The 26500-nt window shown below is 37.5% G+C and overlaps 1 protein-coding gene across 1 annotated transcript in view; it reads right to left on the bottom strand.

Annotated features, from left to right (window-relative positions):
* Positions 1 to 26230, bottom strand: part of Gpm6a (glycoprotein M6A) — a 262821-nt gene extending 236591 nt beyond the window's left edge. The window contains exon 1 of the mRNA XM_051182436.1: positions 26066 to 26230. Within this exon, the coding sequence (XP_051038393.1) occupies positions 26066 to 26069 (4 nt within the window). The 5' untranslated portion in view covers positions 26070 to 26230. The remainder of the gene's footprint in view (positions 1 to 26065) is intronic.
* Between the last annotated feature and the right edge of the window lie 270 nt (positions 26231 to 26500).

Raw genomic sequence — 26500 nt, 5'->3', positions numbered from 1 at the left:
GTTCGAGGCCAGCCTGGTCTACAAAATGAGTCTTGGGACAGCCAGGGCTACACAAAGAAATCCTGTTTGGGAAGGAAAAAAAAAAAAAGGACATAGGGAGATATGTGATATGTTGCTATGTTAGTAGGTATGCTTTTACACATTTGTCATAATCTTCAAACTGTGCAATATAAACAATAGATCTCAATGTTAACTGTGGGTTTCTCTTTAGTAATTCTGCATGAATATTGGCTCATCAGCTTCTCCAGAAAACACACTGCTGTAGAATGTAGGTGATGCTAGAGATCAGAGTGTGGGGAGCAGGGATCCCAACAGGAGCTCTCATATTTTCTGCTCAGCCCCTCTGTCAATTAAAAAGAAGATATTTTCTGTGGGAAAAAAAAACAATGCCTGTCATTTATTTAAGTGACACAGAACAAGGTACAGTGAAGTTTGAAAATGAGTATCCACAAGCTCAAAATAAAAGTTTTAAATTACTTTTGTTTTCATGTCCAATTCCTCAAAGGCCTTTAGATGTCACTGTTCTTTAAAACACAATGACACTAAAACATTGCACCATACCCTTCCTTTCTATTGCCTTTTTTATTTTCCCTTTTCATCAAAGAAACATTTTACTACTTGGCAAATTCTCTGGAAATAAAAATAAAGTGACCGTGCACTTTGTCACCTCATAATAAATGTTTGTTTTCACAGGAAACCTTTCTTTCTTTCTTTTCTTTTTTTTTTTTTTTTTTTTTTTTTTTTTTTTGGCATTTATGAACATGAACCAGATTTTTCTTTTTCTGCAGAGAAGGAAACTGAGGGTTGAAGGTCACACTGCTGTACAGGGAGCATATGGATCAACTGACAGTCAAACACCAACATTTCAGAGACAGGATGGTGCAAAAATAAGGAATTTATGTCACATGAAGAAATAATTACAGTAAACTTTTATAATAAACAGAGTAACATGAGTTTTTTGTGTGTGTTTGTGTGTGTGTGTGCCTGTGTGTATGCACGTGTGTGCATACATTTGTGTAATAGTTCTTGGTAGATGTGCCTGTTTTTGTGCATGTATATTTGTGTCCATTTACAAATATTTATAAAAATACAGAGCTATAAGTAATATATGGCAAAGAAATCTGTGTAGTCCTTTTTTTGTAGAAATTCTTTTGAAGTTTATGATTCTCTTTAGTCAAATAAGACCTAAAGAGTCATATACAGGGTTTTAGACTATAGCACAATCCCAAGCAAGACAAAGAAAAGCAGGAAGTCAATAAAAGAAAGCCTTATCTTCAAGGCCACAAGAAACATCTTGTGCTTAAACAAAGGCAAAACCCAGCAACACTTCTGTGCCACTGTTTCCACTGAAATGTAGAAGGTGTTGGGAGAAGGAATCTCCTGATGACCATGTCCTCAGTGTCCACCAAATGTCAGTATCACCTGATAGTCACAGCTCCCTTGGCCCTATTTTCCCAATTGAAGAACACAGGCAGCAGTACAAAGAAGCAAGTCAGTGGGAGGTGAGATCCTGCCATGGACCAGCACTGAACACTCCTGGGAATTCAGTAAGCCTTGCAAAAACAATACATCCTCAGTTAGATATGTAAAGGATACAGACCCCAGGAAGGGTCTAGTTCCCAGGAAAGCCTACTTCTATGCAATATCACCCACTTTGACATTTTACCCAGTAAGTCATGTATTCTAACAGAGAGCCTGTGCAGATTTTCTATAACCCTGATTTCATCATGACTTGGATTAAAATTGTTCAGTGCTCAGTTCCCACTGATGCCTAACTCTCATGAATCAGGTCATTCAAGTCCACATTGAGATATGTTTCCTTACTATTTTCCGTATAAAGCAAAACAACCATAAACAGTGTCAGTTAGAGACAACCATAGTGCCTGTAGTATCTACTCATCACAACCCTGTTTCTGAGCCATGTTTATTTTCAAAAACTCAAGTATAGCTGATGTCTAATACACCTTAACTATTGTATAGATGCATCATATTCAGATGATAATCAGGTGCATTGCTGAGGATCATAGCCTGTTCATGCTGTTTCTTAATCTATCTACTCCTCTATTTTGTATTTTTTTCAACTTGAGTCTGTGCCTCTCACGAGAGAAAGAAGAAGCCAAGGCAGAAGACTCCAAAGTAACTGACTGAGCCTCCCAAAGAATCAAACAAGACTAGAAAAAGGAGATGGGGAAAGCAAAGGTAAAGGGGAAACACTTGTCTTCATCTCTCTGGTAGTTTCCATCCTATGTTGAAGCCTCTCAAACAAAAAAGCTTCGTGTGCTTTTCCAGAAACAGGCAAGTAGGGTAGAGGTGGCAGTGGAAGTTAAAAATGATATGGATGTAATCAGCCTATTTTGTTGCCTTTGGTTTTTATAAACAGAAACCAGTAGGAACAAAATGGAATTTTGTGAATGTAAGCTATGGGTTATCTTGCCTTCGGGAGGGTGGAAACAGCTATTTCCTTGGCATGACACAGCTGCCCCTCTGCTTGGGCAGCAGCTAAGTACATTGTTCTCTGCTGTCTACTTAACAAGTATTTCCAGTCAGAAGACAGTCATGTGCAGCTCATTTGACCAGAGTTCTCCCAAGGCGGGGCTGCTGTTCAGCCTTCCCATCTCTCCACACAGTGATGCTTTGCATATACTTTATCCCTCATCAGCTCCTGCAAAGAACTGCAACTTGGCTCTGGCAGTTGCAAAAACAGCAAAATGTTTTCAGACTTGGATCATGTTTGTCTATTACAAAGCACTGGAATTTTTTGTTTTATATCTTCCTTTTGCTATAAAGGTACTCAGAAATAAAATGATATTCTAGGATATCTTCATGAAAATAATCATTTGTATGTATTTTGTTCAAAAGTTATAGCATTTGCTTAAAACAAACACTCTATTGACCTAAATCATGCTGGTAAGATAAACTTCATAAATATGCCTCATAAAAACAACAATAACAAAATTATAAAGAGAAAGTTTTAAATTAATATTATATGCAGACATTTTTTTACTTGCAAAATTGTTTACCTTAGCAATGACCATTTTGAATTTTCTTTGGAATTTTTATGATTGAAGAGTATAGGTTAACACATATTTTTTAAAATGACATGACAGGGAATCTTCAAAAGTCTCCCTACGACTTTAATTATTCTAGGATGGAGAACTAGAGAAATACAGCCAATGATTTCTAGATATTCAGTGTGATCCCTGTAGCTCACACACTTTTCTTCAATATTTATAAACAAGAAAATGAAAATAATTACCAAGGAAAGATGATAGCAAGAAGCCTCTATATTCCCTGTGGATGCCCAGGAGTGTAGTAGGAAGTCTATGAAAGAAAGTAGATCTTACTCCACCTTTGATCATCCACATGTCACATAAAATGGGGACCCTGAGGCTCTACACAATAAAGTAAGAAACTCTTGATGAAGGTAATCCTAATAACTTAAAGAACTAGGATCCACAGCCTTTTCATATACCCTATAGTAAAAAAATTTAGAGGGAATGTTCATTGTTAATATAAAGAAATTGACTACTATAAGTATCCTTGTGTCTTGATATTATTTTCCCTGATTTACGCCCTTATTTAATGTATTCTTCATTTTCTGTTTTGCCACAGTCTTTAACATTCTTATCTGACTCTTCCTTCCTTCCTTAATTATGAAGGGAAGATTACTCTTCTTCTTAGCTGTGGTAAAAGATATATCAATTAATATTACTATATTTGTATGTTAGCAACTTTGAGTTCAAACGGCCTTGAACAGTGATATGAATGCCATGGTTACTCACTGAGTGTTAGTGGACATGCATATATGTGTACGTGACTGTAATCTATGTTAATATTTCCACTGTGTGCTAGTAGAAAGAAAGCCCATGCACAATAGAGGAAACTCATGCCTCAAAACCGAAAAACACACACACAAAAAAAAAAGGAGTTAAAGAATTACATGAGGCATATACCCAAAGTATCCACATCCATGCAACAAAGACATCTGTTCAACTATGTTCATAGCAGCACTATTTGTAATAGCAAGAAACTGGAAGCAACCTAGATGCCCCTCAGTTGAAGAATGGTTAAAGAAGATGTGGCACATCTACACAATGGAATACTACTCTGCAGAAAAAAAAAATAATGGTATCTTGAAATTCGCAGGCAAGTGGATGGCACTTCAAGAAACCATCCTGAATGAGGTAACCCAGCCACAAAAAGAGGAACACAGTATGTACTCACTCATATGGATTTTAGACCTAGATCAAAGGATCACCAGCCTATAATTCACACCACCAGAGGAACTAGGATACAAGGTGTATTCTAAGAGATTCATATAAAGTCCCTCACAGAACAAGTCCCCCAGAGCTCAGGGGAGGTGGGGGGGCAGCAAATGGAGAGAGAAGTAGGAGAAAACGAGGGGGAGGAAAGGAAAACATGTGCAACCAGGAAGATTGAGCCTGGTTAGGAATAGAAGATAGGAAAGAGTGAGAGAGAGAGAGAACATAAAAGAGGAAGCCAATATTGGTTTGAAGAGAAAATTGAACACAAAGAATGGTCTAGAGAACTACAAGACTGCTCCCAACTAACGATTTGAGCTTCCATGGAAAGGCTACCATAAATGCCCTTCCCGGGGAGTGAGATCAACAACTAACTTATCCATGGAGCCCTCAACTAATACCTGATGGAAACAGGAACAAATACCCATACATAAACACTGAGTCAAAGTAGAACCCAGATGCAGATGGAGAGGACAAGACCAGGCAGCAGAAACACATAGAGACAGCTGACCTGAACAAGGAGGAGCTAAGGGGCCACCAGACTGATAGCTGGGAAGCCAGCAGGAGACTTACTCAGGCCCCCTGAATATGGGTCTCAGTCAGAAGAACTGAGCAATCTAAGGGACCTCAGACAATGGAGCCAAGATGTATCCCTGGTGCACAAAAGGACCTTGCGAACACATCCCCCATGGAGGATAACTGCCTTAATCTAGAGACAGGAGAGAAGCCCTAGGCCCTACTTCACATGACCTGTCAGATCTACATGACCCCAACTGGATGGCATTCCCCTACATATGGAATTGGGGTGGGGGGATGGGAGGGGAGGGTGGTTAGAGTGCATGTGAGAGGGCAGAGAGGGTAAAAGGGAGGGAGAGAGGGAGGGAGGGAGAGGGAACTGGGATCAACATGTAAAATAATAAAATAAATAAAAAAAAATGCTTTGACTCCAAAATTTAAATTCAAGGATAAGTTACTGGGGAAAAGGATTTCTATTTTTGTTTCCACAGAAAATGAAAAGATGTGGATTCCTTCCAGACTAATATGGTTTGATCAAGCCAGACCGCCTGAAACAGTGTACCAGGTGATCCTACACCTGGACAAAGCAGCCTTACAGACTACAGCCAGGATTTCTGCATCTTCTTTGAATCCCCCGTGACAGTGCCCCTTACCAGCAGGAAGTAATTTGGAAAGAACGACGCCCAAATTCCCAAATATTGTCTATAAATGTTTGTTTTCATTTAAATGGACTTGGTAATATAAAATAAATAAATAAAAAGGAAAAAAAAAAAGAACTACATGAGACAAAATCAAGAAGACTTATTTCTATCTGGGTAGTGGTGTCCCATGCCTTTAATCCCAGCACTCTGGAGCAGAGGCAGTTGGATCTCTATGAGCTCAAGGCCAGCCTTGTCTACAGAGATAGTTCCAGGGCAGGCTCCAAAACTACACAGAGAAACCCTGTTTCAAAAGAAGAAAATAAACTTTCTTCTGTGTGTATTTTAGTTTCCATTAACAGAAATCCTTGAAGAATTACATGCCATTACATGTCCATGCTTGGTCTTTATACCTAAAGCAATCCACTAAGAAAGTATATATACTAAAAGGAAAGATTAATCTTAAAAATATAAAGAGAATCAAGATATTATCTAGATTTCATCCAATGCCCAAATCAACTTCTCAAAGTTTCAGAACATGATTTTGTGGCTTGCACTGCCGTGCTTTTCCTCAGGCTGGACTTACTGAAGACATGGCTCCTCTGATGTGGTCAGGTTACAAATCTGCAGGAAGCTTACAAATTGTCAGAGGCAATTAAAAGGGTCAACTAAATAATTAAAATCAATTTGACTCAATCATACATGCTAATGAAATCTTGGGATGGGATGAATAAATGAAATCTTCAGTGACTCCCAAATCACACTGCAAATGGTAATTGCAGTTTAAAAAACTGACTCATCACTCTTCAAACCATCTGTTCTGAAAGCACATTAAAGAGGTTTGATTCACCTCCTGTTCATTCTCTGGGTGGAGATGCTAGTTAGCAGGGAATTCACTGAGGAGGGGCTGGGAACATGGAACATCTCATATGTCCCAATTCATCATCCAATCAATCATTACTCCTGTTCACACCGTCATCAGATCTACTTTTCTAAATTTAATAGCTCATTCTGAGACACTTCACCATGTTTGTTTTCACCAGTTTTGTTATTTCATCATTTTTAACTTATCATTGGAAGCTTGATAGTAATTTGCACTGTTGAAATGTACCAAGTAGATGCTTAGTTGTTTTGTTTCTTTCATGATTACCCATATTCAGTTCCCCAAGTAGTATTTATTAAACAGCATAGCTTTGTCTGCCCTCTGATTGCAAAGCTGTCAATGTGACCACAAGGCCATGTACACCACAGATAGCCCTCATATACCTCTCTCAACACAGGAAGACTCTTCCTGACTAACCTGTCAATCAATCTAACCTACTTTATATTCTGTAAACTCCAAATCCTCCACCTATTTACACTCAGTCTTCACACCTGACTTTCTTCTATCATCCAGTAGCTCTACCCTGCATCTTCTCCACACATGAAGGATGGCACTTGTGCATAAGTCTTTCAAAATATGAGTTCCACCTCACAAATTGGCCAAAGACCTAATCCCAGGAACTCTTGTTCAGCAAAAGATCTAACACTTTAAGCCCCACCTTCCAGATCATGTGTTTTCAATGCAAACTTGGGTAACAAAGTCATTAACATTGTTCTTGTAGAAATTTTACTCTTTGGGTTGCAACTGTCTATTTGTATTTCTCCCCCATTAACTATGAATATTTTTTAGCTTGGATAGACAGGATGATCTTGTTGTTCTGTGTGAGTGTGTGTGTGTGTGTGTATGCACACGTATGTGTGCACACATGAGTGCATTCATGCACATGCATACATGTGTACCAGTACCTTTGTGGAGGTGCTTTCACAGGCCGGAAGAAAGTGTCAATCCTCTGGAGCTGGTGTCATCCAATGTGAAGGTAGAGGGAAACAAATGTGTGGGTGCTGGCCAAGGAAGCAGGTAGGCTAACGTCAGAACTTCACCCCTCACTCATCCAAATGCAATCTCCCAATCACATCTCTATCTCTGTAACTGAATGCCTGCTGCGGTCTCTACCTTCATCTCCAACAGATCATGCAGATCTTCTCTTCCAACCTTCTTTCCTACTCATTCTCCTATCCCAGCCTACAACTTTAGCAGGCATTCTCTGGGAGCAACCAACTAAGTCTGCCAGAAAAGCAAATAGGTCAACTCAGCAAGTAGGTGAGTTTCAGATCTTTAGTTTCCCTCCTCTCCTTCATATTGTATGCCCCAGTCCCATCCATAGTTCTGTTGCAGACTATCTGTTGTGGCATCTCCTCATTCTCTGCCCCCATTCCTAGGGAACTAAGCAAATACTGGTAGAACACCCTGCTTTCCTCAACATAAAACCAAATACACTGAATCTAATAGAAAAAATAATGGAAATAGCCTTGAAGTCATTGGTAGCCTTAAATTCAGAGATCCAACTGCCTGTCTCCTGAGTCCTGGGATTAAAGGTGTGTGTCACCTCTGCCTGGCTATCTGGCTTGCTAGTACAGTTTCTGAGGTTAAAGATGTATATCTCCATTGCATGACTTCTATAGCTTTTGGCTGGCTTTGCTTTCTGAATTATTGGGCAAGCTTTAATAAATCATAAATAATACATCACCACATGCTAATGTCCATGGTACAGGAAGGTACTCTGAAGGCTACCAAAGGAGAAATGTAAACACCAAACTAGGTACAAATCTTTGAATCTATACTGGTATCCCACCTGCAAGATATGCTACTGCAATAATGGCACAAACCTGTTCCACAAAGCAGTCAACCAATATCTAATTTGACTTAAGACCCACTCCACAAGATGGAACCCACGCCTGACACTGCTTGGATGACAAAGAACCTGGGAACTAGGGTAACACCCAATACTGCAATTCTGCACAAAGAATATAGCAATTAAATGACTCCTAATGATGTTCTCCTATACTCATAGATCATTGCCTCACTCAGCCACTTTTCAGAGATGCTTCCTCCTGCACCAGATGAGAACAAATATAGAGACCCACAGCCAGACAATTGCAGAGGGAGAAGCCTTGGGATTCTTGGCCCTAAATGGGATACCTCCACTAAATCCCTCCCCTCAGGGCTCAGGGAAATCTGTGGAAGGGAAGGCAGAAAGAGTGTAAGGCAGAATGGAATGGTTCTACTCACATGTGAACTTACAGAGCCTGAGGTAGCATATACAGGTCTTGCACAAGTCTGCATCAGATGGGATCCCAAAGCTGAAAATGTAAACACACACACGTCCTCACCCCTAACCTAGAAGCTATCTTCAATCGACAACCACTTCCTCCAAGAGAGTTTCAATGGGGAAACAAATAACTCTTTAGAGTCAACTGCGTGCCCAGAAGTAGATGGCCAACAGAAAATGAACTCAACAGCATCTTTGGAGGTTCTTTGACTCAAGGCATGTTAGTGCCAAGTTAACTTCTATGCAAAGGGCCCTAGGTTCCTTTAAAACCCTCTTATGTGAGATTTTCTTTCCAACATGGTATAGATGTTTTGAAACTCTATTTTATGCTAGAAATCAAAATTAAGTCCTTTTGTTTAAGAACACAAGTAGGCCTGCCTCTAATTCAGAACTAACATTCAATGTTAATGTACATAAATAATATTTTACACTGATTCTTTAGCCAAAATTGTATCCTTTATGTTTGTCTCAGTCTTGGTTCAAGCATGAAGGTATTCAAACCATTTTCCTAGTGTGAAACTGGCCCTTCCTGCTTTTGTAGTGTTTGTTTAAAAAAAAAAAAAAGGAACAAAGTGCAGTATATCACCAATTCAGAACCAACCAGAGGTATGATATGTATCCATGCAATAAGAGCTTCATAGACTTGTCTTTGTAAAAGTGGCTACATAGGAGAATGGTGATCTAATAGTCTGCTTCATCTACCAAATCCTGCCATGGGTTTGGAAGAAGACTTGTGTAAAATGAAAATACTGACATAGAGAATTCCATTCAAAGATTTCAAGTGAGACACCAAGTTAATAATAAATAAATAGAAGTGTATACACTGAAACAAAAAATATTGTCCAAGAAGTTAAAAAATAAAGCATACAATATTCTTCATTTTTAAGAGATCTGAAGATAAGCAGACTTGCATTTACATAATTAAAACATTGGAAACTATAATTTTTTAAAATCATAAAAAAGTTCTGAAGATGAATTATGCTACTACTAACTCTTGGTAAAATAAAGTTAAAACGGTAAAGTAATATTTCATTTTGAATAAATTATTAGTAAGAATCAAAAGAAATATATTTTAGAATAGTTTGAATTCTGAAATTTAAAAAAATAATTCACATCTAAGAAATAAATTTGTCAAAGTTAGAATTCATAATATGGCATTTGCACTGAACTATCAGACTTTTTGTGCCCTATTAATAGAAATACCACTTGTGGAAAATCAAAGTTCATGACTTTAATATTCTTAAAAGGCCAGTTACCAACAAATGTTCCTTAGTAGTTCATTCATGACCCTTTCCTGGGTCTATTACCTAAACCTTGTTTTCAAATCTCAAGTAAATGCATGAGACTGGAATTCCAAACTTCCTTGGTCTTACATGAGGCTACCATTGGATTAAATTTGCCTCACAGATTGTCATGTTCAGTAGATATGGCATTTCAGAGCTGATCGATAAAAATGACCATGAATTCCCTCATTTTCTCTTTTCTTCTTGTTTACTGTGTGAAAAATTCTGAAGTTTGATGGTGCTAGTAATCAAAAGTGTCATTCTCCCACAACTTGCCATAGTAAACCTTCCCTACAACCACACTGAGCTGTGATTTAATAGAGGAAGAAGACTGTAGTGTGTAAACCATGAAAGCTTGGGTTTGTTAAGTCCGTCCAGCAGTAGGTTGATCTTGAGTCATTGAATAGCACAACAGTAGAAGACACAAAGAGTCTAACTCAGATGTCCCCAATCATGGTTTCATATTGAGTTCAAGTACTGAGCTCCTTTAAAAAAAAAATGCCAAAGTCTAGAGATTGAGGTGATAAGTCCATTCGTACAGTATTTGTCACACATGCATGACGATCTGAGTCAGAGCCCACAGAAAATGCCTAGCACAATGTTTACCTCTAAAATGAAGTGTTCAGGAGAGGAAGACAGGCAGATTTCTGGGACTTGCTAGCCTGCCCTGCGCAGCCAGATCACTGATTCCCAAGTTCACTGAAAGACCCTATTTCAAATTACAAGGTTGATCAAGGAAGACACTGGATGTTGAACTCAGTTGTCTGTGAACACACATGTGCTTATTCTTCCTACATGTGCACATGCCTACATTAACCACCACCATTCCCAAACATATACTTCCCCCAATGTCTAATTCAAGCATGTTCAGTCTTGGTTGCATATTGGATTCCAGTTCGGAGCTCTTCAAAATACTAATGTCTGGGCATTCATTTGAAACAGCTGGAGCTATGTCTCTATGGGAAAGTCAAGGATCATGTTTCAAAAGTTCTCCAGTTTCAGATGTATAGTAAGAAGTGGGAACCCCTGCTGTCCTGTACACTGTATCCTACTAGAGATGGTGTCAAACCTAGTACATAACCTAGTTCATCGGAGCCCATGTAAAGTGTAAAACTGTCAACTTAGGTAAAAAAAATTTACACACCTGAAACACAGAACTATTGTAGAAAAATGTTCCAGTATACATTTTTAATCTCTCCCAATAAATTTGTCATTAACTCACAGCAGACATCAGTCTTCTCTTAATTAAATGTGGTCAGACCTGGAATCAAGTGTTTGAAGAAAATATAACTTTCCTCAAGAAACAACTTCCACAATCATATGAAAACAATAGTTTTATAAGGTACTAGTTTACAAACAGCAAAAACTCACTCAATTCTATTTAAATATCAAGAGCTGAGGATTTGTTTTCAAGCTAGAACTAAATTATACTGCTGAATATTTAATCAAAACATTGCACACGAGGTTATTTAAACACCTTTTCTATATGCAGTGGGATAAGCAGAATGTGCACATCAATAGAGTCAATTATTCTGTTCTTAAGTTCAACATTATAATTCCAAACCAAAATCAAAAGCAAATATCAATCCTATTAAACCCTTTCTTCCTTAGATATTGAGTTATTAATGTCACTCTAATAAAATTGGAACTGGAAGAGAAGTTCAGAGGGCAGCACAAGGGGAAGAGAATGAATTTTACCTTGTATATCCTACTGAAAATACAAATGATTGATTGTCCAATCAATATACTACAAATAGTTTTACTTTATTTGCATTGCTAATTCAAAATCAAGCACAAATAATAAAAACTAGGAATCACAGTAGTCGTAATCATATTATCCTAATTCAATATTAATTGCATTGATGTTAGCATTATAAAAGTCATCTGCTGCTTGCCTTCTGAATGACATAGCTGCTCCTGGTAGGTGTATATAGTGGCTATGTGGTTTACACCTTTAGCTACAATCAATTGTATTGTTTTAATAAAAATAAAGCTTACACCCCTAAGTTTGGAACATCTATCATGGCTTGTATACTAGATGAGATGATTTAGATATATTTAGATGGCTATAAATATAACACCAATAGTCCTTGCATGCCAGAAACACAGAAATACCTTTTGCTTTCTGAGATAAGTCCTATTATTACCAGTATTATCTTCCATTTGTGTAAGATTGATTTCCACTAACTGGAATATTCTAGTAAATTTATAAAGGCTCTCTAAAATTAACTTAAAATTCTTAAAATTATAATTGGATCTGTTGTATGGGAAATAATAATAATTGCACTAATAGTAGAAATGCAGGAACAAGATAGAATTTTCATATTTCAATAAAACTGACACATAAAATGTTTAAGCCAGCAATAACTACAGTGAAGTGACCACTGGAAAGGATGACATGCATTATCAGGTCTCAGGAGTTAGATTTCAAGGGCTCTGTCTCTATCAGAATGCCAGTACACCAGCCAAAGGACTTGATTTTTGCTTATTAGCATTCACAATTTAAACATAATCAATTTTAATCAATCACTTCAAAAGTAATCCATTTTAGTCCAAAATAAAATGAATATATTCTTTACTTCTTGTTTAGTAAGATGAATTAAAGAAGATTGTCACTGAGAGCAATTTTCAGAAATTCTTCTATTGTGTCTAGAAGTTAACAGATTTCATACAATAGATGAAATTGAAAGAAATGGAAGAAAACTGATTAAAGACATAGAAATTTACACAGCAAATTTTTCCAGAAGTAACTTTCATTCTATCACTTAGTAAAGTCATTTTATTTTGGCATTGTTACTTCAAATAATATAAAATGACTAACAACCATGGCTTATATGGCTCAAAACTAACCAACAGTGATACTTAGTATTATTTGTTTCTGCTTTGATCTATTTTTTGCTGGGAGATTAGTTTGCTGAACTTAAACTCCACTTTTGTACATTCCAGTTCTATCATTTATATAAAATATGTACAGTGATGTGAGCCACACCGAAGTGAAGATGTGGACCAATGTTCCCTCAAATTGTCTTATGTTTTTTGTATAGTCACTTTATTTCTAGCCTCTGCTAATCATCGATGTGTCTTTTACTGTTACACAGTTGGCCTTTTCCAGGATGTCATATAAGTGGGTTGATATCCTTGACTATTTACCCATTTGATTTAAGATATATCTAAGATTTATCCATGTTGTGTTATCAGTAATTTGTTCCTTTTTACTGTTGAGTAGAATTTCTTTGCATGGCAACCACAAAACTTGTTTATCTATTTACCTGTCCATGGACACTTGGATTGCTTCCCAATTCTAAATGGCTATAAGTAAAACTACTATAAACATTGTTTTTCTAAGATTTTTGAATGCAGATGCTATCCACTTCAGATACAAGACCCAGATGCTCCTGAGCTAGAACTGATTTGAAAACCTCTTCCCTAAGAACCTTCATAGTACCAGAAGGTACTCTGTAACCTTACAAAGGAGGGAAGCAAAGAACAATCCTATGCAGCTGTGAAGTCTGTGAACCACAACAATGACCACCACAATAACTCTAAGGGTTCAGTAGTAGCATGCATACCTTGTCAGTAACCAACAGCTCCTCAATGGTACTTAAGACCCACTGTTCTACAACAAAGAAGTCATATCTGCTACTGAAAACCTAGCCAAATACCTAGGGCTAGTGAAGTCAAGGCACAGTAACACAAACTGTTATTCCAATGATGCTACAAGGAAAGGAGAAATAGAGACAGGAGAGTCGGATGAGTGCTGTAAGCCAGCTAGCTTAATGTGCACATCAATCAACAACAAAAACCTGTCTCAAAGTCAAAGGTTGTGACTGATACTTGAGGTGGTCTTCCAACATTCACTCACATGAGCCAATATGAATGGATATGAATGTGCTTGCACCCTCATACTCATTCATGCATACATGCATATGTAATTGCTTGTTTAAATACAGCCTATATGAAGGTCAGAGAATGGGGCATGCCACTGGCTAATCATAGAGGTGTAGAGGTCTGTATAGACAGACAGGAAGTGAGCTAGAAACAGGATATAAGCAAGGAGAAACAGAAACTTGCTCTCTTGTCTGCCGAGCGCTAATGAGTTAAGGTGTGGTGGTGGCTTGCTCCTTCTCTCTGATCTCTCAGCATTTCCCTCTATATCTGACTCCAGGTATTTATTACTAAGACCAATTATGTACTCCATTTACATAAACTTATTCATAAATATCACCAAAACATATTCATAAAAATGTATAACCAATATGAAATACATTTGCTGAGGAAGGTTAAATTGTTCATTATCTAAGAAAATAATGAACCAGACAATATAAAATACTATTTAGTGGCTTGATAAAAGAAAATAATATAACCTTATTTCTCCATTATTCTCTAGGAGAAAAGTTTGAAATTTACTTTTTGATATAAAAACAGTTCTCATGTAGGCAAGAACTATAGTTCTTGTCATTTTTAGAAAAAAAAATCTAGTTTAATCCAGTTTTATTGCAATTTAAATAAAAAATAAGCGGTCTCCCCAAATTTATGTTCTCCAGAAAGTAACTTTAGCTATATTCTCTCAGAATAATTGTATTACTAAAAATTGTCCTGAACCTCTGTTGAAAATATAATATGGTGTTTGTTGCCTCTGTGGACAACTTCAGTGCCATTTCTCTGGTTATTGATGCATATACTTAGCTTGGTAGCCTCAGCAATGGCAGCCAGAATCTTGGCAAATAGTTAGTTTAAAATTAAAAGATTAAGCCCATCAAAAGCCTATTATAAAAACTGGCAATAAAAAGAAAATCCAGGAGCCCAAATAATCCCTGGTTTCCCAGTTCAGAAATGAACCTTAGAAAAGAGTTCTTAATTAACTCTATGAAGTTCTTCTCCCAAACATCTCATTTTCTCAAAGAGATGAAATTTTTTGTAGTTATAGTTCCAAAGACCAAAGAAACTTAATTGAGATGCTTAAAAGATAGTAAGTGGGACTTGTTGCTATGACTTCAACAACTAGCTCACAGCTAATCGGCATCCCTTGCCAACCCTGAAAATGAGCTGGCTATGTCGGTTCCTTAGCTTTCTTTTTAAAGATTCAGTGATCAAAACTAAAATTTGACCTAGAAGCTGTCATGAGTATAAAGATGCAGGACAAAAGATTTGGCAAGTGTTAATAAGGATTGGAACATAACAACCCACAGTCAGATTTCCCAAACTTTGAGGACAGTCAAATACAATAAAAACCAGCCAAGAGCCTAACAGGCAAAGATGATACCCAGTGTACCGTGATGGGCACACTCGTTGCTCCGATTTCTTATTAATACTAAAAGACTGGATGTTTTTCCATACTAAACAGCTAATAAATAAACAGTGAGCTACAGCCAGTGGGGCGGAGGATGAAAGCCAGTGACAAAGAAAACAGAAGGACTCAACTTGAGGAAAACAAAAAGCCACTTGTACCTCAATTCTGTACTCCTTGTAGGAAATGAAAGATCACACAGAAAAGTCCTGTGCCCTGGTAGCAAGATGTACTCTATACACATTGCATCTCAATTTCATCTGCACATAGCACCACACATTAACTGAGGAAGGAGTCAGGGACAAGCAAAGAAAGCATAATTACAAATATCCAATTACTTTTTTTTTTTAAATGACCTATTGAGAATGCAGTATTTTAATTATGCTGTGCTGTGTTTTATTGTAATAATGCTGTTTTGAATCGGTCCTTAACATGGATAGGAGAGCAGTGAATGAGGTTTTCAAACACAAGGATTATAGCTTTCTTCAAGCATGCACCATTTGAATTCTAAAGCCAAGAAGAAGCCCAGGAAGGGGAAAATAGGGAAAAAGGAAAAGAAAAGGGAAGGGAAGGGAAGGGAAGGGAAGGGAAGGGAAGGGAAGGGAAGGGAAGGGAAGGGAAGGGAAGGGACGGAAAGAGAAGGAAGGGGAGACAAGAGGGTTCCAGGATTTTAGAGCCCTAAAAGTAAGATTGTGAAATTCAAGTAACAAAAAAGGGAATCTTCCTCTTTCCCCTTCATGTCAAGTCAATCACACATGTATCAAACCATTAAGAAGGATGGGATAGGAGAAACTTTTTACAGTGCTCAATAATGAACAATCTGTTGATTGGCTATCTTTATGGACACTGAACTATGCCATATTTATGTAAAACCAAAACATTTAAATTTTAGATTTTTTAAACTTAGTTTAATCATTATAATATTTTATTAACTTATAATTAATGCTTCATTTTAAATAGGATACATTATTTAATTTATAATTATATATCTTCTTATTTCTAGATCAGATGATAAAAATTTCTCACTGGATCATGGCAGGGATTTAGTTAGACTTTAAAAATTGTTAGGAAGTCCTATGTATAAATGGATTCAACTGGCAGCCCAGTCTTTAACAACTCTGTTTTCTATCAGGCCATTATCTGATGTAAGGTAGCAGGACAGTAAGGATGGTAAGGTAAGGACAGCCATGTAAGGTGGAAGGAAGTCATGGAAGGTCTACAAACAGAGGAATATCACAACTTTGAGCAATTGGGCCAACAGGAAGTATTCCAAATCATTTTCTTTTTTAATTGCAGGATTGCAATATAGAGCTTCATTAACTGGTAATTACCAGAATTGTAAATATTTTCAGTTTGCTTAAGCTTGCTGATTCCTTCCACTGTCTCACTGAAATGTCTTTTTTTTTCTTTCATCCATGTCTTTATTCTAGTGAATAAAAGAATGGTGGTGGCTTTATTATTTCTGATGTTTATTTTGTTATTATATCTGTAATCTGATCGGATAGCTATCTTCCAGTAACACTACAATTGCATGATCATGAAAGCAATAGTAGGGAGGAAATTGAAGGGGAAAAGAGATAAGAGTGAGGAGAAAAGAGGGTAAGAACTATATGCAATTGACATACATGTTTTAAGATGCTATAATGAAACCCATTATTTTATATACTAACTTTAAAAATTAATGATGACTTTAAAAGGCTGTGTTTGGCCATATAGTAATCTATAAGGACGAAAATACTAGCAGGTCTGTTACAGTGCCTGTGAAGATGAAGACAGGTCTAGATTTGGAGTGACAGGGTGAGGGAACAGGAAGGATAAGACACTGTTGTTTAGTTGAACCCCTGCTTGGCTCACTCCCAGGGTACTTTTTACTTTGTTTATAAAATTCTGGCTAGGGTGTGGTCCCACATACCTTTCCTGAGGATGGGAAATTTAGCAGAGGGAACTTAGTAACCCTTGAGCAAAAGCTGGAGTGTCCCAGAGCATGCGCACCCCACACCCAAGGCTGTTTTGCTGCTCTTCACAGTATATTTCCACATCACTACTGGTCCACCTTCTGATAAAGTCACAAGTTCCCCATTTCTCTTCCAGGTACTCCGTCAGAGAACTTGTCGTGCCTGCAACTTCTAAGCTCTCTTCCATCTTGGCCAGTGTTCTAAATAAAATATACTAATCTGTATATCTGAAGCTACTCTTCAGAATAATAATCATCGGTTCCCTGTGTGCAAGATTTTGTGTGTGTGTGTGTGTGTGTGTGTGTGTGTGTGAGAGAGAGAGAGAGAGAGAGAGAGTTTTTAATTCCAATAAGCAGAATTGCTTTCAAACTGGAAATTGTTCTTACTCTAAGTCTCTCATTCTGTCATTATGTTTCCCAACCAAAGTGAGCAGGAGGTTCCCCCTTAGATGTACCTTTTCCCTTTTCAGTGAAATCAACACTAACATAAATTCAAAGGGCTGCTTTGTGGTGGGAGAAATACCCTTCTAACATGGAATATGTGGTGGCCTTATATTATACACATAATGACACATGTGAATTGAGATGGATATTTTATGTTTTTTGACATTTTACAATGAGTATCACTTAACATCTCATCCTGTTTGAACTAAGATATGTTTATTGTGTTGGGTAATTGGATTTTAATTAAGGAAAACTGTTAGAAATGAAATGAAATTAAGACTAACTTTTTTCCCTGTGATTTCAGTCATTAGTATAACTTAGGAAATAGCTACGGACAAACCTTTCTGATATTTTCTCCCCAGAGACTTCCACATTGAATTTGCATTCTGACATACAATTAACAAATAAAAGTATTCCCTTCCTTTTAGAGCTTTCTGTAGGAAGGAATAATGTTAGAAGGATAGCAACGACAGATAACTTTGTCATATATTCTGTGCATACCTAGTATGTAGCTATTTGTTCTTTCTTTACCGTTTAGTATAGGGACACAAAAAAGAATGCAAAAAACTCCCCAAATATCCAATGTTTGCTGTCCTTTAAAGAGAGACTAGAGTATAGAGTAGGATTATTTTAATGGAAACCATCTACTAAATACAATATGCCTTTACAATTCTTTTGAAAACTTAGCTCCAAAACTTAACTTGGCACTTTTGAAATATAGGATTTTCTTTATTAAAAATAAGAACAAATGCAATATATTATACCTGAAGGAGTAAGTCAGCAGTGACTTACTTATTTGATAGCATCTTTTCTCTGGACTTTGATATTTAAACAATAACAAAATAATATCTTTGCTCAGGACCTAAATGTTAGGATTTGACCACATTATGGTATTACCAGCAGAGAACATTATCAGTGACTAAAACATTATTTGTAGGATTTCAAAATGATTCCTATATCATTATTACTGCCATAGAACAAGGGGTAATATCTTGTGATCACATATATAAATGTAAACCAAATAAACAAAATGAAATGTCCAAAATCCCCACATATAAATGGCAATGTGTTTTAAAAGTTTAGGGTGTTAAAATAAATGCAAATTTACTCATTAAAGTATCAGTCAGGCCAACGAAATATCTCACCAAGTAAAGATGCTGTGAAAGTCTGATGACTTGAATTTGTTGATAGCCAGAATCCAAACAAAAACATGAGAGAACTAATTCCACAAAATTGTATTCTGCCCTCCGCATACCCTGTTGATGAAGGCAACAGCTACAGAACTCATTGAGTGAAGAAGCTGACCTGGTACCTACATAAAGACTTCAACTCTATGCTCCATCATCTTTGGTACAGGAAGGTTCTCTGAATGCTACCATAGGAGAAATATAAACACCAAGATAAGCACAAGCATTTGATCTACAGTGGTGACCTGACTGCAGGATATGCTAGTGCAATTGTGGCACAAAGCTTGTGGGATTAACCAACTAATATCTGATTTGACTTAAGAACCACTTTATAAGATGTAACCCATAAATGACACTGCTTGGGTGACCAACAACCTGAGACTAAATTGCCCTGGGATCTAGGGTAACACCAAATACTTCAATTCTACTAAAAGAATGTATCAAAAAAAAAAAAAAAAAATGACTCCTAATGACAGCCTGCTCTACTTATAGACCAGTGTCTTGTTCAGTCATCATCAGAGATGCTTCTGCCTGCAGCAGATGGGAACAAATAGAGACCCACAGCCAGACACTAAGCAGAGAGTAAGAGGCCTTGGAACATTCAGCCCTAAATAGGATGCATCCACCAAACCCCTTCCCTCAGGGTTCAGGAAACCCTGTGGAAGAGGAGGCAAAAAGAGTATAAGAACCAGAGGGAATGAGGGAAATTCAAGGAAAGGAGACCCACTAAAGCACTAAATCAACAGGAATCTACATACATATGAACTCACAGAGACTGTGTCAGCATGCACAGGACCTACACAGGTCTGCACCAGAAATGCATACAAGCCCCACCCTAACTCTGAAGCTATCTCTAATTGGTAACAACTTGCAAATGAGTCTCACTGGGGAAACAAACTACTCTTAGGGTAGGCTACAAGCCCAGTAGTAGATGGTCAACAGAAAATGAACTCAATGGCATCTTTACAGGTTCACTGTTTTGTCAGGGATTTGGGGGGTTTTCTGTTTGTTTGTTTGTTTTGTTTTTGTTTTGTTTTTATTCTATCTTATGTTTTGTTTTATTTTATCTATATACTTACTTTTCCCCTTTTCCCATTTTATTCTATGGGTCCTTTTGGGTCTACATTATGGCTTCCAGTTTACTGGTTTTGGGGAATTTGTGTATACAAATGAGTGGATCTTTGAGTCAATATGCATCCCTTGTGCCTTTTCTTGGGCTCTTTTCTTCCTGTTGTTTGTTTTTGTCCTATGTTAGTTTTCGTTTCATGTTGTTATGTTAGCCTTTATTATCACTTAGAAACCTGTTAATTTTCTCATAAGAAAGATTGGGGATCTGGGTGGGAGGGAAATGAGGAGGAACTGGACAAATTGAGGGGAAGGAAATATCATAATCAGGATATAGTATGTGAGAAAAAAATCCATTTTCAATAAAACAAAAAAATTTTTAAAGAGCCATATTTGATTTTTCTAGGTTCTTATTGCACTGAACACTGTAGGGTACTCATTGCAAAGGCTTTTCCTCTTTGAATAATGGAATTACTCTAACTCCAATCTTCTTTTCAGTGGGTCCTTTAATTTTGCTTTATTGTTATCATGTACCAATGATCTTTGTCTTGTATTTTTCAGTCATATTCCTATCCTGTTCTTGACAGACACACTCAAGTTTTTACCTTCTTTTCTGTCCCCTACCTTTATTAAGGCTTAATGTGTTACAGTCCTCAAACACTCAGTTTTACACTTTAGTTACTCTGTATTGGTAGGAGGCAACATTGAACCAATACCTTAAAATTCATGAACTTGATGATATCTTGGTCAGCTTTCTGGAAATTGCTGCACCCCACCCCCTACCCCCAGAATCCAGACATGTACCAAGTAATGAAGAGAAATTTTATATTAACAAATAACTGTTACCCATTAAAAAAAAAAAAAGACATGCAGAGATCAGGCACTGGGTGTTCATAGACGAGAAGGTGGGTTTTGTTTGTTTTGAAAGAGAGTTTCACCATGTAACCCTGTAACTATGTAACCACTTAACATAACTCCCCCATATAGACCCAAAGGACCTCAAACTCACAGAAATCCACCTACCTCTACCTTCCTAGTGCTGGGATAAAAGGCATGTGCCTCAAACTCACAGAAATCCACCTACCTCTACCTTCCTAGTGCTGGGATAAAAGGCATGTGCCACAGCACCTAGCCAGAAGATATATTTTAACTGGATATAATGTTGACTCAAATTCCAAGTGCTAGTGCATTAAACTCATAGTTTGACTACCATTCTCCTAGCATTGTATATGCATTTAATAATTCATTGACCACTGCATTCAAATCTCTTTTATAGCATCTCTTCTTTATCGACAAGTATCTCTTTATATTAGGTACCAAAGGGAAAAAGGAAACAAGAGGATGGAGAAAATGAGCTTCCCCTTGGTGGCTGGTATCCATTTTGAACATACTGATGTTGAAGGATTCCAGGGCAGAAGTAGAGCCCGACAGCTGAATACAGAGGTCCAGAAAGTCATATAAGCATAAACCACACCTGAAGCCTTGATACTGAAAGTCATGAATGATTTTAGGGAGAGATTCCACAAATTCTAGAAGAAAAATGCCATGTTAGGTTTCCTGTGAGAAAAAAAAAAAAGGCACAGCAGTGATAACCTTAAATATCACACTGTCCAGTGTGATAAAATGGAAATGTGGATATCTCAAAATATAGGCCTTGGTAGTAAATGTTTAAGTGCTGATGATTATGATAATTATGAATTACTGTATCTATATAAGGAAATGATTAAAAGTTGTAATGAGTAGCACAATTAGTTTGCTGAGGAAGAGAAGCATTCTGAACATTTTATTTCTCAATACAGTCCCACATGTCCTGACTCAAAATTAATTGAACTGAACATTAAAACTGTAGGTAGAAGTCTGGAGCCCAGGCATTGTAAATGTGAGTCTCAGGAGTCAGGCCCAGGAATAAGTATTTAACAGGCTCTCTGGTAGTCTAATTTTATTAGAAATTCTGTAACAAAAAGAAAAATAGAAGTAGCAAGAGTTACTTATTTTTATAAGAGATCTTAAGCATATCTTCTAGAATAAGTAGTAAAGGAACATCTTAACAAACTAAAGAATAGTTTCTTAACATTGCTTATCACTTGATTCTGTGTGTGTGTGTGTGTGTGTGTGTGTGTGTGTGTGTGTAAAACTAACATTTTGACATTTTGATTCCTCAATATGAAAGGATACTTGTTTGTTTTACTTTGAGAAGTATGTATGTACAGTATGGAAGTATGTGCATCATATGACCTATCCCTAATTTCTATTTCTTTTTAAAGAGTTGTTAACACAATGACCTCAAATCAATCAAGTTCAGACAGACAGTAGGAATCTAACATTTTTGGATCTCTATGTTTCTAAGCTGAAATGAATCCTTTCTTTGAATTTAAACATTTAATTTATAATAGGTTTTCTTTATTTTTCACCTGTCTAGGGAAGAGACCTTTTGTTTTTATCCATTGTGACAGCTCTGATCTTTGGGAGTTAAAAATAACACAAAGATTTAGATGTAGTTTCATGAAGTAGAAATTTACATAGTTAATTTGAGTGCATCTTTTTCAAACAGAAGTATAACTAAGTATAATCACATTTAAAATAATACACTTATAAAAATTAATATACTCTAGAAAAATAAAATAAGCTCCTAAACAGATCAACAATTATTTAATTTTTCTGTCAAGAGGTTAGTGAATATGTTTGCTATTTTATCTGCATTTGAACTTATGACATAAATTCTGTTCTCAATAATTTGTAAATAAAACATTAATTTATAATACCCTTAGAATTTCTGATTTATGTGAAAGTAGGAAAGATTAGCTGATTTTATTGCCACCATTTGGCATAGAGTTGAAAATCAAGATTCAAAAACCATATTTCTACCCAAGGATCAATTGCCACACTCAGTGTTTTGCTCTGAAACTGTGGTGTAATTGATCAGGTAGTTCTACATTTCTAATTAAAGATATAATCACTTGCAATATGTGTTTCAATGAAATTTACTTAGTATCTGGTTGTACACATAACATGAAGCACATTTATAAGGGATTTGTTTTAAGAAATATATATATTGTTCTGCTCTGTTCAGCTCCTTCTCTTCTTTTGTCAGCCATGATGTACTTGGCATCCAGATGATCGTCCTCATCTCCTATCCATGACTCACACAGTGTTAGACTTTTGTGGTCAAGAAAATGCAGCAAAACTCATTTCCTGTGACACTTCCTTGATGCTAGGTCAGTCCATGGGTGTCTTAAAACACTTGTTTTTGGAATTCTATTTCTTGGAAACTTTCCTTTCCAGAAAACAACAAAGATGGCCACAGATGCGCCCAAAATCAAAAGACACTATCAGATGCCAATAATTCAACAATTTGTGAGCTATCAAAGATCACCAAGTTGACATATTAAGAAGATCAGTGACTAACATGCTTAGGAAAGAAATTTTAAATATCCTTGACCTATCTCTCTACTGAACTCTGAAAACCCACAGTTGAGAGCAGGAATGGTAATTAAATTTAACCTTGAAGCTAAAATATTAATATGCTTAGCAAATAGTTAATGCTGCAATTTTTTAAAATATAATCTATTTTCTTCAACCTTTCAGAGAAGTTTTCGGCAAAAAGTGTTTTAACCCAAACCAAGGGCATTGCTGAAGAAGGAAAATCCAAAAGACCCCAATCCTACTTCCCTACTTTGCAAAAACTTGTTTTGTTGTTTTGTTTTCTTAAAATTAGCAATGTGCTTTATAGATATGATGACTATAAGTTATTCAGACTATTGGACCAATTACTCTTACTTTTCCACAATGGTAAAATAAGGAGTTCTCAGACAATTGATGATTATTCTGTTCATCCCCACACCACCACTTTCATTTCTGTACTCTTTTCTTTCTTCTTTGGTTTTTTTGAGAGACAAGTTTTCTATCCTAGAACTCATTATGTAGACCAGGCTGGCCTTGAACTCAGAGATCTGCCTGCCTCTACCTCCTGAGTGCTAGGATCAAAGGAGTGTGCCATCACTCCCCCCACTTAATTTTCAACTATCATGACACCAGAAGAAGATACAGACTTCTGGGACAGTCCAACATTTTCCTGTTTAGCCTAGCAATCTAGACTGAGCCACTAACTAACGACTATCACCTGTAAATAAAAGAGGTACTAAATGAAGTTCTGTCTTTTTAACAAGTAAACTGAAAGGAACAGAAGGACTATAACTTCAATAATAAAGTATTTTCTATGTAGTTTTTGGGCATATTTCTTTCCTCCCTTCTCACACTGGCTATTCTAACTTTTCTGTAGGTTGTTTCTCTTAATTTCTATTCTGAGTCTTGGCTTTAGACTCTTGCTTTCCTTGACTACACACTAATTTTTTGATTTTCTTATCCTGTCTTCTCTTTCCTAATCTGCGGCTTCTCACTTGTTCCTCTACTATCCTGCCTCCTAATAGGTAACTGATACCTATAGGAGTTTTAGGTGATCCTAAATACAAGAGGAACATGCAATCCTTCGTGAAGGAACAGTAGTTTTAAGAACTAAGGGTAAACTCCAGATTATTCCAGCATACAAAACTGACTCCAACTTGGTCCCACAGCACTTTCTACATTTTGGTTAGTAATCACTAAAGTAAAAGTAAAGCATCAAAGTAAAGTCCAGAGTCTATCATTTTCTTTGTGGGTTGGAAATACAAACTATAGAAATAATTAACTTTGAAATGGAAAACCTTAATTTTGATAGCCAAACAATTCAAACATAAGTTGATAAAGGTAAATAATGTCATGTTTTCTAAATACTAGTATCTTGATGTTTTAATAGAGTTTATGACAAGATTACATCAAGTCAATTATTTTGGCTTTTCATTCAAAAAAGACTCCTTCCCCAGGTATTATTCTCATACAACTGCTATTCTAGTGCAACAAAAATACAACTGTATTTTTAAAAACCTATGTTCTATATCAGTGGGGAAGAGGTTTGGTTTTCTTTTATAAGTTGGAAATAAGGCTTCCGTTTTCAAAAAAAAAAAAAAAAAATACTAGAGTTAGACTTCATTCTGGAAATCACTGCCAGCACTTTTTGTTCAAAGGACTTAAAAGAAAAAAAAAAAAAATGAGTCTTTCTACGACTCTTGCAGGGTCATGCAAGAAGAAACTATCAATGTCTTGATCAAGGCTAACATTCATAGGCAAAAATGTCCCTCGCCCTTTCTGTTTTCTTTTCTTCCAAGTTGGCCAGTGTGTATAAACCTCACTGCTTAGTAGTCAAAGCATCCCCTAACACAGAGCCTGTGGGAATTTAGGAATTTCTACAGGGGCATGTCAGCCCAAAGGGCTCCTTTACTCTTAGTGAAATCACAACAAAGGACAAGGGAGCGACGGGGGAGGGGCGACTAATGGACTTGGATCGGAAGCAGTGAGTCCACTGGCCTTTGCATAGTAAATCCCCTGCGGCTGGTGGATCACTAATCAGTAACCGTGGAAATGCAAGATTGTGCAAGCACTTTTACGCATAAACCAAACCAACACAACCGAGTCCCTAGATAGTGGGTCACTTCTCCACTGGCTTAAGAACTTTTCTCACCCTTACCACTTCATTCTGATGCTCAATTTGTATCCCTAAGACCGACACGCAGTCCTCCACCTCCATCGCACCCCACAACACTCCTGGGAGTGTGCCAACCTGCGCCGCTGAACTCCAAATAAACTGGAGCGAAACTGAACTGCTCCAAGAGGTACCCGGAGGTGACCCGAGCCACTCAGGGCGTCCTTTCAACTAGATCATTTATTTTAACAAGATCCTTCCAAGGAAATGTGAAGCTTTCAGCCTTGACTTCAAAAACATCTGTGAAAATGGGGGTTCCGCTTACACAGGGACTAGAAACTGCCCCCAAAGCTTGCCCTTCTGCAGTGTCTTCCTCTACTCAAACCTGTTAAGAGCTGAAAGTTTTCTAAGTTGTAGGTACTTATGACTTGTTTCAACTTGCACCACGAAGCCCTCTTCAAACACGTCAGGATGCTGTTTCCTCTTGGAATCCACTTGCTATTACTAGTCTCTCTTTTAAAATCCCTCAGGTGATGTCCAGAGCAAGGTACGCCAAACTCGCAGGCACCCTAAGCTCCGTTCTTTGCCTCAAGTGCCAACTCCCCTCTCCTCAGAACAAGTCCAGAGGCTAGCCCTTGGCGGCAAAGCGCAGGAGGGAATGGCCAACGGGGGGTCGGCCCAACCAGTGCTTCACAAGCGTTCCCCTTCAGTAACACAGCTTCCCCCCACCCCAGCCGGAGCCTTGGGGGCCGCAGCACTCACCCATATCCAAAAGTCTTCCTGCTTCTCCTGAGGTCCCCAGAGACGTGTGAAGGAACAGGCAGTCGCTGCGAGCCGTCCACTTGTCCAAGCTGCTCTCGGCCGCTCACAGCCTGGCCCCTCCCAGCGGAGACAGCCCGGCAGGCCCCAGCAAAATTCCGCTGCGCGCGCCCGCAGACCCCTCCCTCACCACCTGTGCCTCTTGATTGAAACCTAGTTCCCGGGTTTTGCAGTTGCCTAGCTCCCAGAGGCCCCTACCCTGACCCCTTTCAGTTTCTGAAAGCTCCATGCAAATGTCTCCATCCTAAACACGCTGTCAACCTACACATTGTCATAGCACCCCAGGAATCCAGGAATTAACTCTTACCCAAAAGAATGGTGGGAAGAGGAATAGTCTCGGGAAGGAAAAAACAAATCTTCCAGAAAAAAAAAAAAAAA

Source organism: Phodopus roborovskii, unplaced genomic scaffold, assembly GCF_943737965.1.
Source record: "Phodopus roborovskii unplaced genomic scaffold, PHOROB, whole genome shotgun sequence".
NCBI classification, from domain to species: Eukaryota; Metazoa; Chordata; class Mammalia; order Rodentia; family Cricetidae; genus Phodopus; species Phodopus roborovskii.
Note: the sequence above shows the minus strand (reverse complement) of the source record. Positions and strands in the feature narration are given on the sequence as shown.